The 14,667-nt window shown below is 37.8% G+C and overlaps 2 protein-coding genes across 4 annotated transcripts; one reads left to right on the forward strand and one right to left on the reverse strand.

The window, feature by feature from the left end:
• Positions 1-319: 319 nt before the first annotated feature.
• LOC105385103 (sodium/hydrogen exchanger 9B2) lies at positions 320-7,118 on the forward strand. 2 transcript variants are annotated; one of them, XM_038118891.2, is made up of 12 exons: positions 320-710; positions 925-951; positions 1,301-1,325; positions 1,567-1,709; positions 1,860-2,091; positions 2,293-2,462; positions 2,801-3,015; positions 3,215-3,386; positions 3,485-3,639; positions 3,734-3,898; positions 5,628-5,823; positions 6,068-7,118. In XM_038118891.2, exons 1-12 carry the CDS (start codon positions 686-688, stop codon positions 6,124-6,126), a joined length of 1,584 nt encoding a protein of 527 aa, XP_037974819.2. In that variant the 5' UTR covers positions 320-685; the 3' UTR covers positions 6,127-7,118. The 2 variants fall into 2 exon arrangements, with proteins under 2 accessions (XP_037974819.2, XP_037974822.2); XM_038118894.2 differs by lacking the exon at positions 925-951 and having other exon boundaries at positions 321-710.
• Positions 6,454-12,928, reverse strand: LOC105385105 (acyl-CoA Delta-9 desaturase). Of its 2 annotated transcripts, none has more exons than XM_011555427.3 (5): positions 12,668-12,928; positions 11,020-11,252; positions 9,733-9,863; positions 8,959-9,164; positions 6,454-8,593 (listed from the first exon to the last, which is right to left on the reverse strand). In XM_011555427.3, exons 2-5 carry the CDS (start codon positions 11,234-11,236, stop codon positions 8,089-8,091), a joined length of 1,059 nt encoding a protein of 352 aa, XP_011553729.2. In that variant the 5' UTR covers positions 11,237-11,252; positions 12,668-12,928; the 3' UTR covers positions 6,454-8,088. The 2 variants fall into 2 exon arrangements, with proteins under 2 accessions (XP_011553729.2, XP_037974823.1); XM_038118895.2 differs by lacking the exon at positions 12,668-12,928 and adding an exon at positions 11,449-11,609.
• Between the last annotated feature and the right edge of the window lie 1,739 nt (positions 12,929-14,667).

Raw genomic sequence — 14,667 nt, forward strand, 5'->3', positions numbered from 1 at the left:
AGAAAATAAACAAATTTGTAAATTAACTACCTAAATACATTATAAATTGTCATACAAACCAACTATTCATTCTTTCAAAGATTGCTGGTTGGTTAATTTGAAAAAATAAGTAAAAAAGTGTTAAAGCTCCAACTTCAGGCAACCGTACTGTAAAAACTTACACATTTGCATGAATTAAGTACCTCTTGAGATTGTAAATAGTACATAACTAATATTATTATTTATGATGTACGGAACCAACTCAGAGGCAGAACACTCATACGTCAAAATATTATGCACTTATGTGAGTAGTACCTACCTTCCTATCTGACATTGATCTTAGCCTGGCTGTCCATGAATCTATAAATAGCTGATATAGAGCGAAATGCTTATCTACACAGATACCTTAAGCTCACCATTTCATTTTCAGAATGCTAGTTATACTATGAGCTACTTAACTTTGGAGAAAATTAATTAAATTGAGTAGGTATGGCTGAGACCCACGTGGTTTGTGATGACGTCATTATTTCACGACGATTACATGTTCAGACAGTAGTAGAATGGCAGTGTACCGGGACGCTCGTAGTTTTTATTCAACACTAATAAGTTCCATGTTTACAAGCTGATTTGAAAGGCATAAGTAAATGGGATTATATCAGGCACATACTTAAATACTTAGACATAAGCAGGTACATTGTTTTATGTTATGGCTCAGGATTCGATCAACATTGGTAAGTTCATAATGTCAAGGGGTTAGTAATAAAACTAATAAACATGCGTTGCTACTAAACTTATTTGTATTCATAGTGATACCAAACGTGTGTTTTTTATGTGATCATTTGATTTTATTCAAGAGCCTTTAATTCATTACGTATATTGCTAATGAATTAATTATTTACTGCTTACTGCCATCTAGTGTTAATGTATTGTTTGTGTTTTTGACAGATGTTCGTGTTTACACTTTCACAAAAGGTATCCTAACCACCACCTATATTAATCAAATCAAACCATTTTGTACTTTGTTGCGCTCCTAGGTTTTATCGCTCTTCAATGTTGCCTTTAGTAACTGATGTGTGTGGTGTTGGTGTAACACCTACTTAACTACCGAACCGACTGCACTAAATTTAACCGCCACAGACAGTGTCGTGTCGATGTCGGTACTTTGCTACACGGTAGGTAGGTAACAAATCTGCTATAGTTACCACACCGTCATCAAAGGTACCAGACCGAAGCTTCTATCTAAGATTTCTTCTTTAATTTGAATTAGAATTACCGAATGTCTATATACCAACTAAACTGAGCAATAATCTTCTATTTTCAGAAGATAAACCCTACAAAGCATCTACGTAAGTATTTTTATAATAAGCTTATACAGAGTGTTAAAAAAGGGCTAGTTGTGATTGTAAGTACCTAAGCTGGAACGGGGTAACTGACGGCTCATTCTAACATCTTTTTGTTCCGCAACTTCTAAAAATAAAATAAAAATACTCTTTTCCATAGGACCTTCTAAGATCACGTGACTTCTTACCTTTCCGCTTAGAGTATATATATTTGTACCTTTCCGATAGTTTCCCATTTTTTCTCCAGATGGTGGGAGCGTCTGTGCCTGCGCTGCCACCAGCCGGAGCGCGGCCCCGCCTGGGAGCCCGCGTGGTGGCGCCGGGCGTTTCCCTTCCCGCTCTTCTCCACCTACAGACAGACTGCCCAGCAGATATGTATCATTTTGATATGTAAGTACCTACCTGCATAGTTAATTGATATCTTTGGGATGAATCTAGATACAATATTTTGAAAAACCTGAATCAGTTAGTAACTAGGTCTTTCCCGTTCGAAAAGGCTGAGGCTGCTGCTTATATCTATCCTCATAATTATCTTTTCAGTTCTTCTCATTTGGGGCACGCTATACGCGGAAGTCGGTGCACCAGTCGGTTTGAACGGAGAGCTGTTCAGCATGTCCCTCCTGGTGATATGCTCGTGGCTGGCGGGCTGGGCCTGGCTCAAGCTCACCACGTTGCCAGCTCTCATCGGCATGCTACTAACTGGCATCCTGTTCCAGAACCTCGGCTGGGTCCACATGACCAGCACTTACGTTAAACTTAATCAGGATTTAAGGTGAGAGATTACAATTCTTCTCGGTACTAAAATTCTTATCTAAGTGTGTACAGATTTTCCTTATTTAGGTAAGTAAGTTCAGTTATCACGGCAAACACAGCTTACAAATATTGATTCTAGTTATTAGGTACCTATGCTAAATGTATGACACCTTGAATTGCATTTGAAGGTGCGAATTAATGCCTTTTGTGATACTTTCAGGAAAATATCTCTAGTCATAATACTCACGAGGGCGGGCCTAGGGCTGGACGCCGGGGTGCTGAGGAAGTACTACGCCGCGGTGCTACAGCTCGGCCTGGTGCCTTGGCTGGTGGAATGTCTGGCTATAGGCATCACCACCCACTATCTGCTCAATCTGCCATGGATTTGGGGTAGGGGATATTTTATTCCTATATAGGTAACTCATCGTCATCGGCAAACAATCATCGACAGCTGGTCGTCTTTACCCAATTACATACCTACTACTGTATCCTCAGCCATTCCCATTCAACTTCTAGCGCCTATGTCACCTATGTGTAAGGTCGGTTAACCGTCCAGTGGACCAGTGGGTGTCCCATTGCTCAATAACTTGTTGTCTTTACCAAAAAGCTACTATACTTACCACTCGATATTAACCCCATCCAGAGAGAAAGAATAGAGTATGAATTATTTTTTTATCATGTATAATTGCCATCTCACCAATAACTAACAATGTCTTGTATATTTTTAGGTTTTCTACTAGGTTCCATGATAGCATCAGTGTCGCCGGCAGTGGTAGTGCCGTGTCTCTTCAGGCTGCGTGACTCGGGCTACGGAGTCTCTAAGGGAATCCCGACTATGATCCTCGCGGCCGCCGCCATCGACGACTCCATCAGTGTCGCCATATTCTCCATCATTCTCAACACCATGTTCTCCACTGGGTCTCTCACTTACAATATTATTAAGGTAGGTGAGCTACCATCGTTTAAATTAGTAGGTATTATACGAATTAGAAAGTAAAAACTACCTAACTATTAAATACAACCCAGGCCAGTTAACTTGGTTGGTACCTACCGAATACAACATGGAGTTAACCTACGAGCTAGTTACATGCCAAGTTAATTTGGCGGAGTTATAGTTGAGCCTATACGTTGTATATTTTCAGGGTCCGTTGTCGATAGTAGCTGGCATAGCTTTTGGATCATTGTTTGGTGCACTGACGTCCTTTATGCCCGAACGGGGAGACAGCTATGTGGTGCCGCTCAGATTCCTTGTGCTTTTCCTGAGTGGACTATTTGCTCTCTTTGTGTCCAACATGATCGGATGGAGTGGGGCAGGTATTTTATGCAAAAATTATATATTTAATACTAAACGAATGTTTCAGGTATGGATTGCCATAATAATTGATTCATTAGTAACCTTATTTAAATTTCAGGACCCCTTGCGGTAGTGTCATCAGGATTTGTTGCGGCGTATCTTTGGAGTAAGCAAGGGTGGCCAGTTAATAAGAACCCTGTTAGCAATGTCTTCCGAATATTATGGATATTCTTTGAGCCAATCTTATTTGCTTTTACTGGAGCACAAGTCACGGTAACTATACCTTCATAATTACTTACCTTGAAATAAGTTTCATTCAAATAACTCCTAACTTACATAACTAGGTAAAAACATATTTTGATTCCAGATAAGTTCCTTGGATCCATTAGTACTGAAGATGGGTGCTCTGTGCCTTATAGCCTGCCTCTTCATACGTCTGATTGCCACATTTGCAGTCAGCTTCGGTTGTGGTCTCAACAATAAAGAAAAACTATTCATCGGTCTTACCTGGACAGCAAAGGCGACAGTTCAGGTAAAGGAAGTTATGCTGCTATTTTGATCTTGACTTGCTGGGCCCCAAGATTACATTAACTATTACATATGACTTCTTATTAAAATATTATGACTTCTTAAGGTGGGTAACTATTACCCACGGACGGACTACGAACTATAATTTAAATTACAGTCAGTTAAATTACAGTCCGTAACGTTGGTTAGTACCCTCTTTTAGGTAATTTTGTCGGTTTATCGTATTTTTTATTCGCTATGAGATCCTCACCGGAAACCGGAAATACGGTTACTTATGGGTGCTGCAAAAATTGTGTTCTTTTCTCTATGGCAAAAATGAAATCTATGCTGTACTTAACTGTAATCAACTGTATAGTGCCACAATCTTATCTGTTCCGGTGGCGACGTCGCTGTCATGGAATCCAGTGATGCCATCGATTAAATTTTGCCTATTTCTGGTTTAAACGACAATGCATTTCTGCTATTACCTATTGTTATAATTTTAAACCAGAAATAGGCAAAATTTAATACATTCATAAGTATAGATAAATCAAAATATAGGGTCGATAGTAAATGAAAGTGGATATAATATATCAAACGACATTTGTTGTATGGAAAATTTGTCCACGGCGAACAGAAATAAAATTAGTTCTGATTATGTTCTGCTTCTGATATAGGAGATTAAATCTAGATTACAATGGTATAGGTAATATATGTGGGTCGTGAGAATAACGAGATAGATAGACTTAAAAAAACTATTAATTAAGTATTATTTTTGAACACTTTATTTTACATTTTCTAAAGTAACAAGAAACAAAAGCATAAAATTAAAAGAAATTCAGACAGTGTGCAAAGGCTAATTCATCATCATCATCATCTCGACCCATCACGTCCCCACTGCTGGGGCACGGGTCTCCTTCCAAAGGCTAATTGCTAAAAAGCAATTTCTTTCAGCCAACTCTTGATAAGTTGGGAAAACAATGACATGTCATAAATCATCATTATTTCGTCTAAAATCGCTGCAGGTGCGCGAAATTCTTCTTGGTATATTGCCTAAGATTTAAAGTATCATGTCACGTCCTCACACCTGTAACCAAAGAAAAATAAAGATTATATACTTTTCATCACGAGTACCACGACCCATCCCGTCCCCACTGCTGGGGCACGGGCCTCTCGGGAAAATATTTCATAAAATTACATGGAGTATAATTGGGTAAAATTATTCGTCATATTTGGCAACACTAACCTGTAGCCGCTGCAACTCGTTCTTCCAATTTTTCAAACGGAATTAAAGGCGCCTGAATACGTTATTCTTCCTGCATAAAGCCAATATATATAGTACTACTTTTCTTGCATCACATTACAGCGTTTTTGGCAGTATTTCACCCAGAAAATCACAAAACAAATTAAATAACGTAGCGTCAGCTTATTCGCAGAAATTGACAACTCAAATAAAGCACAGAGTATGAAATGACGTTTGACAATGACGTCTCGTTGTTGCACATTTTGACCACCGGAACAGATAAGATTGTGGCACTATACAGTGCTCCAAAATTGATAATGCGCATAGAAATCTTTGACAGATCGGTTGTTTTCGATTATGTGACACATGATATTGACTCCTATTTCTTTCGAACAAGGTGCAAAATGCAAGTGTTTTTAAGGCTCTTACGATTTAATGATTCGGGTGTGAAGATCTGTATGTACATTATTAATTTTGGACAAGTGTACACACCTACCTATCAATATTTTAGGCTGCCCTAGGACCAGCAGCGCTAGATTTGGTGCACGCCGGTCAAACAGCAGGGTTGCCGAATGATGTTGAAGAGATGCACGCCAAAGCACTGTTGACCATCAGTGTGCTGAGTGTGGTGATATGCGCTCCGCTGGGCGCCGTCCTGATAGCCCTGACTGGACCGCGGCTGCTCAGCCGCAGTGAGGGTGATGAAGGTAAATGGAAGAATTATTGATTGATAAATATTTGTCAGCGCCCCTAGCGGATATTTCGTGACAACTTGGCAAGGATAGGTTCTTGATAGGTTATTCTAACGCAAAAGTGTTTACAAAATTAGAAGGTACGGTCAGGTTTCTCTGCCCTACAAAAAAATTAGTCTTCCCTAATTTTTTTGTAGGGCAGAGAAACCTTGACTTTCTTATTGTATACGTACTAAAGTAATTCGTTTATATTTTGCAGGTCCATCAAATAGCCCTACACCCGTAGGACTACAGAATATTGGGGTAACTGAAGATTAATAATAAGTGTAAAATTAACATGGTGCAAATAGTACTTAGATACCTAGATATTAAGTTGAAATATAGATGGTAAATCTTATGAAGTTATAAATATTACCTAGGACCTAGTTACATGCGTACAGTAAATTTCCCCAAAAAATTACAAAACTCACAAGGAGTACTCATCCCAAATATAAGTCAATGACTTATCCTAAAAAAATCATCAATCAATTGTACTTAGTTTTGTTTATATCATTCTACTAGTACCTGTGGAAAGTACCTATTACCTTTCAATATGCTAACCATTAATTATTAGGCACTATCTTGTATCAAATGAAACAACGGATATGTTTTTTATCTCAGTGTATTACACGTTGATATTTACTTAATAATATGAATAAAGGATTGTAACAGTCCTTACATTTTAGTGATGGCGAATATCAAACAGAAATGTTGTTTCTTCCACCACAACGTAGAGGGCGCAAAAGTTCCACTTAATGGATAACATAATCCCTCTCTGGCGATACCTACTAAAATATTGTTCATCTTCCCATCTAAAATGCAAGAACTGTTTCATCATCTACTAAATTAGAGCACAATCAGGTGAATATTACAATATAATTTTCATCTGTGAAGATTCGAAACATTTTCATAGAATTTGTGCATATTATAACTAGATAATTAAGTATAAATTATTTCTTACATATTATTCATTCAGAATGAAAGATCTGTATTTTCTTCGAAAATAAATCAGTAATTAAAAAAATAAGATGCGTTTTTATCGGAATAGTAAAACTTAAACAATAATATTTATTCATCTAAATATCACAATCATTTCTCACATCAGTCGGCGCTCCTTCCGCCATTTTGTGCAGCGTGTGCCAAGGGAAATCCAGCTCTATGGCTATTAGTTTAGGGTCTCAGAACCATAATTGTATTCTCGATCTTATCTACTTTCTCTTAAAGCCACTAAGCAAATAACCACAGCACAAGACCTTGCCGTTTACAAACTTTTAAAACCAATGACTATTATTTTTAGTCTAGGACTATTTTACAACATCCATGTTATAAATACAATTACATTTAATGTAACTGTAACAAACAAATCACGTCTACACAATATGGCGGAGCTACATTCTTATATTCATTATAATTCTTATACACCACATATTTATAAACTCAAATTACAAACTAAACAAAATGCATGTTTCATGAAAGTTTTACGTTCAATGAAATATTAATATCAGTTTGAATATTATCACATGTTGTTAACAAAATAAAAACAAATAAATTAATGGTTACTTAAACATCTAGTAAGTGGGACAGATTAATGTCTAAAACAAAAACGCTTGGTTAATTCATATTTTAAAATGCAGTTACTATTTGAAATTTGTGCAAATATTTAATTAAAATGCTGGGACTAGTATGAAACCTACTGGGTTTGAACATTTAACATTAATATGTGGTCTATAATACTGATGTGTTCACTTACACCTACATTGATAGTAAAAATATATGCGGCCAAGTCCAGCTTAGACCTCAGAATAACTTATAAACTGTAGTTTAAATAAATGGTTGGGAAGCCTCAAGGTACTCGTCACCTCAGTCTATTTGAAAGCTCGATATTTACGAACTAATTTACAGAATCTGGAATATGGGTCCAGGAAGCCCTCCTTACCAAAGTATGCAAGAAAACTGAATGTTTTCGCGTAAGAATATAACTTTCAATGGAAAATGTAACACCGTAATTAAGTTAGGTATTGAGCGCTAAGAAACATACCTACAACAATCAAACTTACAAATACATAGTTCCCGATCGAACTGCAACCGAAACACACCTAATAATTGCAGCAAATATTTCTTTTAGAACTAACGCGCAAGCATACCATCAATAATCCACAAGAACTGATTACACTTAGGAAGCTAAATGTAACTAAGGAACCGGCCAATTCCATTAACTACTTGACTGAGGTTACCTCGCGTTCACTCGTCTTTGGGGTTGATGCGTATGGCGGCGTCGGCCTCGGTACGGTCGTGGTCCTTGTCGCCCCAGCCCCACAGGTGGTGCGACCCATCACCTGTGCGGTTCACTCGCTGCTGGATGATCTCCTCCGACACCGTCTTCAGGTCGTACGCCCAGCCGAGCTTAGCGAAGAAGTTGATGAAGTTAGTCGTGAAGTTCAACCTGTTGTTTCCCAATTCCGCTGTTTTGTAGTCCCACGGGAAGGTGTGGTGGTAGTTGTGGAAGCCCTCTCCGAGAGCAAAGATACTGACGGAGATATTTTCGGAGGGCTTGATGGCCTTGTCGTAGGGCTTGTCGCCCCACTTGTGCGCGGCGGAGTTGACGAGCCAGGTCACGTTGAGGATGAAGGCGTAGCGGAACATGGCCGCCACGAAGTACGCGTTGCTCCAGGACTCGCCCCAGCAGTACACCGGCACGACGGTCGGCATCACGAAGCAGGCCAGCGGCATGAGCAGCAGGTAGTATCTGAGGGGAGATAAGAGTGTCAGTTGTCTGCTTGTGTGCGAACAATGATTTTTTCATCTTTGAATAAGAATGAAGGCTTTGGTTAATTATTCACTCAACTTAGGGCCGATTTTTCAATAGTCAGATAAATTTTATTAGAGGAATACAATTGTGGCTATCACTATCTATAATACAAACAACGCGACAGCATCAGAATCATTCCCCAGATAACTATTATATACCCATTAAAATTCTTTATTTTTACTTATTTTAAATTCTTTGTTTATCTTTACAGACAGAATTAATCTAATTACAAGGAAACAACCAACTTTGGCCACCATAATTTATCACATCAATACATGAAGAAAACAATAATGAAAACTCACTTCTTCTGGAAGCGCAGTATGGGGTCAGCGTACAGGTCGCTCAGATCCAGCCCCTTGCCCTTGTTCTTGAGCTCGGGGTGCTTCCTCACGAGCAGCCAGCCGATGTGCGAGAAGAAGAAGCCTCGAGTCGCGTTGTGCGGGTCCGCGTCGGTCTCCGAGTACTTGTGGTGCATGCGGTGGTCGCGCGCCCAGTCTATCGCCGAGTCCTAGGGTCAGAGGAATAGGGATTAGTTTTGATTGTTTGGATGGCCGAAATTCCGCCCATGGGATGTATGTACTGGCTAGTTAATAGGTCTGGTAAGGAATAGGGTTCCGTTATGATTGTTTGGAAGTGGTTGGCTAAATGCCGCGTATTGGATGTTATGTACTGGGCAGCTAATAGGTTACCACGTACTTTAAAGTAAGAGGTATCATTACCCTATTCAAATTGGGTATGAATAGAATGCATAATGAGCTTATGCCCCTGTAGTACCATTTTCAGAGTAATTAGGGGCCCTGACCTCTAAATCTTGGACAAAACCGACTAAACTCGCAAGTTTAAAGTTATTACGTATTACCATGTATGCATAGTTCAAGTGTGAATCACCAAAAAGGTGATAAGTTATGCAGCATGATGAGTTAATAATACATGAGTGTTTGGGTAATTTTTGATTATTCATTATACAAATTGGTAAGTAATTTTAGTCTTTGTTGATTTTTTTATCCACTTTGTACCCTAACCATAATGTGAGACTTTGAATATAACTATAGTGTAATAACACAATATATAATTACCTGGAAAGCAATAGTATTGAAGATGACCAGGATCAGACGCAGCGGCCATTTTGCTTTGTAGGACTTGTGGGCCCAGAGCCGGTGAGCACCAGCGGTGATGCCGAGCCCCGAGACCACATACAGGATGTATGCTGTAAACAAAATACATAAGCATCAATTATTTAAAATACACAGGATAACAAAGTGTATGTGTATACCTCTCTTGCTGGATCTACAGAATAAAGGTTGCTGGATAAGGAAGGCTCAAGACTACAGGAGTTTTGGACTGCAGTAGGTGCATGTTTGATGATGATGAAAAAATACTGTTACACTTTCTAACTGTTCTTTTAAAAGAAAAGCCTATAATTGTGTATATCATAATCAAATGTAAATAATCAAATTCATAGTCATCTACAAAACAAACTAAAACAAAATTATTTCAAATAGCAAATAGGTTCACAATAGTAATTGTTCATTGAAGATAAATTATGTATGTGACCTTGAACATCAAAAGGACATTCACACTTAGTCAAGACTCAATTTGGAAACCAATATCACCTTATTTGAATATTCATTCAATAACATCACAGAAAGATAGAAATAAATACATATACCTAGCAAAGTAAAAATATATTTTTATACTAATGTGCAATTTGATAGTACATTACATAATAAGTAATAATAATGAAATAAGATTAGTTTACTAGATTAGTTTATTTTAATGTGGTTTTCTATAATGTAATCCATGAATTAGATTTTTTGTAAATAAGGAAATTGCACATTTTAAAAGGTAAAACCTTGAAATTAAAAAATAATGGCATATTCATGTACCATATAATTAGTCAACAATAAACACTATCTTGTCGTCATAGTTATCTGATAAGAATACAGTCTTATTATCAGCCGCTAAGTATATTTAGCAAACACATGCCAAGTGGAGATGTAAACAATACAAGATAATCTGATAAAGATAACAGATCCTTTTGAAGATGCTATTGTGCTCTTGCAAAAAATTATATAAAAAAGGTTTCATTACTTACAAATTAATATAGAGAAACCTTACATGAAAATAAAGAGTAGGTATAGTTTCCACAGTATATTTTATCTCAACCTTAAATTAGAGCACCCATAAAGGATCACTTAGAAACAAACGTACTTGCACATTCAGAATATTTGCAAGCCATGCACACATGGCCATGTGAATTGCATCACATGTCATCTTTGCAATGACCTTGCAGCCAGGCCAGACTAACTAAACATTTCAAACTGAACCATAATAACTGTATTTAAATTACACCGTGCACTTACCAAAGACATCAGTCTGCCATTTAGCAGACGTGAGGAACAGGAAGCCGCCGTAGAGTGCCGTGAGGTGCAGGTAGGCGAAGAGCAGGATGTTCCTCCACACGTACTGGCGCGGGTAGGCGTCGGCGCGCTGCACCGGGGCGTGCGGCAGCGCCAGGTCCGGCGTCGCAGCGTCGCTCTCAAACAGCACCCCATTCGCATCCGAAGCGTTTGGAGCCATGCTTCTCTTCTTTACACTGCAAGTTATACGAGATCGTGAGATCGCGAAAGATAAGATGCCCTTGACAGAGTAACAAGGTCGAAAACGTGCGTTGCCTACGCAATCGTGGAACGGTTTTAGTTTGTAATGACCGGATATAATTTTGTTACGGAAAGAAATTGCGTTACAACTTGCGAGTTGCGTACTTCGATCATATTTTTATAAGTAAGTACCTTTCGGCAGTGTCAGGACACTGTTTCACCTCGGATACAAAATCCATTGCAGTACTGTTTTTCACATCTAACGATTTGTTTAATGCAGTTTTCTCTATGAATTTATAGCGAAATTCGCTGAAAATTGTTAGATGGCCTTGTTGCGTTGACGTTTTGTTTTGATTTTAAATGACATTGACATTTAACTTTTTCAGGATAAATTAGGGATGTATTTTTTAGGAAATCGAGGACATCGAGGATATTAGTCTATGAGTATTTATTGTCTATGATTACAAGGGAGCGGGGGTGTATACTCCGGTTTATACGATGAATACAGAAATATGTTTTTTTTCTAAAAACAATGCGAGTATGCTTTTAATCATATTATTATATTTAAACACCGTAGTCAATTTCCGTTGATTTTCGATTTCTCTCCTTAATTCAGTTATCAAATTATCCATAGCGTGTCTATAACTAACTAATAAATGTAATGTTTATGTAGGTAAGTATTATTTGATTCTAAATAGTTTTGAATCCAATATTACAAAAGGGGTAGACAAAAATGAATCTTATTTATAGTTACCTATTTGGCATTGAAGTAGAAAAAAACATTTGGATATATTTTTTTGCGGTAGGTACCTATGGATCGGTAGGTAGCTAGGTACCTACCTGGAGTACCGACTACTACCGACTTACTGTAAGTATATGAAGCAGCAAAAATTTTTACGCATTGAACGTAAACTTGTAATTCTATGATAGTACCTAGTTACTATATAGTTATTTAGTTAGTACCTACTTATATCAAAGTTACGATATTCTAGTCTAGGGCCTGGATTTATATTGTAGTAGAGAAGTGCTTTAGGTATTCGTAGTTCTAATTCAATTTTAGCTAACACACGTGTTTAACAACATTAATCTAAATCTAGGTTTTGGTCAGTTATTTTGCAATGTCGAGATAAAATATTGAAAAGTACATATTAGTTATGACCGGTCCGATTGCAATACCGCATGGATCGGGAACGATCCGAAATATCCATAGATGGGGGTCAAAACTTTCAAAGAGTACCTACCTACAACCTACAATAAAAAATATGGTTAATTTCGCAAATCGCTGTAGTTACCATACCATCCAACGCAACTAGGTTAGTAGGTACTAAAGTGTCTATAACATTTACGAAAAAGTAATAACTTAACGGTACCTAAAGGCACATTGAATTTAAAAAACGTAGTTAACACTCACCACACAATAACAAACTCGAGTTTAAGTTAACGTGAACAAATAACCGGACGCGTATATCACTGCGAATTGCAAGTCAACGTGCGAATGCGGCTTATTACTCTTCCTGAGAAGTTTTATAGTATTCTAGATTCGTAATCTTCTGTTGTTATGACCGGCGCGGTCGAGACACCGTGTTGAACTTCGAGCCCGGCGTGGCTCCGGGTAGCTGGCTGCACTCGTCTGACGGCTCATGGGGTGATGTGCGGGGGGCTCACCGTCGATTGGACGGCGATATGGCGCGATTCTGAACACGTCATCCTTCTCTCCCACTCACCGCGCCGCGTTTGCGGCGTGGCGCGCTATTCGACAACTTTAACTACGTATACCGTAACAGCTGCTTGAATGGCTCTTTGCAAAGGTGGTGCAAATTACAATGGCTATTGTTTTTGCTCATGGTGTGTGAGTGTGTGCACTGCGGCAGCTGTTTGTAGTTTTCTACGTAACTTATCATTATCAATTAAGTAGGTACTTACCTACTTTTTATCAATTAATGACCAGCTAGGTAGACACGTTCATTGATATTGATTATCAGTACTATAGTAGCATATTAGACACCTACTAGTAGGTACTTAGCTACTTAGACCTAAGGTTTAGAAGTAAAAGTATCTACTATCTACATAACCTACCCAGGTCCTACTCTTTTGTCCAGTTACTTGTTGCAGAATATCCCCGTGTACAAACGTGACTCCCCATGTGGTGGTCTCGTGCAGATTGCGGTCGGGCGACCAGCTCCCATCTTCCGCTCGGTGCATGTTCACCTTTAGATAATATTATGATGATGATTGGACACATTGTAGGTAATAAAGCGACCTTTCGTATCACTTGTAAATAAAAACAATAGCCAGACAAAACAAATATGTTATATTTGTGTAGGTATAAAAAGTTATGGTATTTTTCCAGTTGTATGGATCACTCTCTAAATCTCTTTGCTGGGATTATGGAGTGAGATAGGTAGTTGGGATCACCTCTAAATAAAACTCGTTCGATTCTATAATCTGGGTTGAAATTAGAGGGTAGGGAAAGCCAATGATGGGGTTTACTCATAAAACAATGCGCAGTCCATCGAAGTAGAAAAAATCGATGGCGTAGTCATGCAGTTGTACTTAGTTACAATCTACTGAATGCATGGGGCTAACATTTATGGACACGGTACCATATTTACTCAACTACTTACATCTTAGTAAGTACGTTTATATCTTCCGGGGACTGTAATCGCAGGTTAACACCTTATTCCGTTGAAATTATGGTAGTTAAGTACTCCGAGTTACGTTACGAGCTTACGAACTGGCTTAAATTACAAGACTACAACAAAACTGAAGAAATTTTATAACTTAAAAAAAAAAAACTTGGATTTTCCATTAACTTAATTATTAGGACAAACATATCAGAGCATTATAGGTATTATAGTTATTATAAAGTTGTTCGGGTGATTGTTTTAATACTCAAATATTAAAGTAATTTTTTGTTTTCTTTTTTTTTTTTGTACACCTGCATACTACAGTTGCAAGCATTACGTTGAGCAGTATGCAGATGTTATGTTTATGATTCAATATCTACATCTAAGCATAATTTTTTATACCTACATTACATCCTAAGTTTATAATATATACCTATGATCACATTTTGCAAATAGATAAAATGAATTGTATATAAATTTATACAAACAAATAAAAATGTTCTGGCCTATTTCTTGATTTATGTATAAGAAAAGTAATAACGCTAGTTTATTATTATACTTTACAGTTAGTGATTACACCAGATTAAAGAGGGGACTCTTCTACTACAGGTTTTGTCAAACTTACAAGAAGAGTTCCAAAACGCATGATATATTTTGTAAAGATAATAAAGAATTTTGAATTTTGAATTTGAATTTTGAACGAGTAACGTTAACGTGAGAGACTGTTTGTGGCTACTACCTCCCTGTACCCTATACAAGTCCTTCCTTTAGGTCATTTTATTTT

This window comes from Plutella xylostella, chromosome 12 (assembly GCF_932276165.1).
Source record: "Plutella xylostella chromosome 12, ilPluXylo3.1, whole genome shotgun sequence".
Classification (NCBI taxonomy): domain Eukaryota; kingdom Metazoa; phylum Arthropoda; class Insecta; order Lepidoptera; family Plutellidae; genus Plutella; species Plutella xylostella.

Excerpts from the sequence above, each read along its gene's own strand:
- LOC105385103 (XM_038118891.2), top strand. The coding sequence starts at position 686 with ATGGCTCAGGATTCGATCAACATTG. Across the intron at positions 711-924 it reads TCAGGATTCGATCAACATTG|ATGTTCGTGTTTACACTTTC; the intron begins GTAAGTTCATAA and ends TGTTTTTGACAG. Across the intron at positions 1,326-1,566 it reads AAACCCTACAAAGCATCTAC|ATGGTGGGAGCGTCTGTGCC; the intron begins GTAAGTATTTTT and ends TTTTTTCTCCAG.
- LOC105385105 (XM_038118895.2), bottom strand. The coding sequence starts at position 11,495 with ATGGATTTTGTATCCGAGGTGAAACAGTGTCCTGACACTGCCGAAAG. Across the intron at positions 11,253-11,448 it reads TGTCCTGACACTGCCGAAAG|TGTAAAGAAGAGAAGCATGG; the intron begins GTACTTACTTAT and ends TATAACTTGCAG. Across the intron at positions 8,594-8,958 it reads ATACTGCGCTTCCAGAAGAA|ATACTACCTGCTGCTCATGC; the intron begins GTGAGTTTTCAT and ends ATCTCCCCTCAG.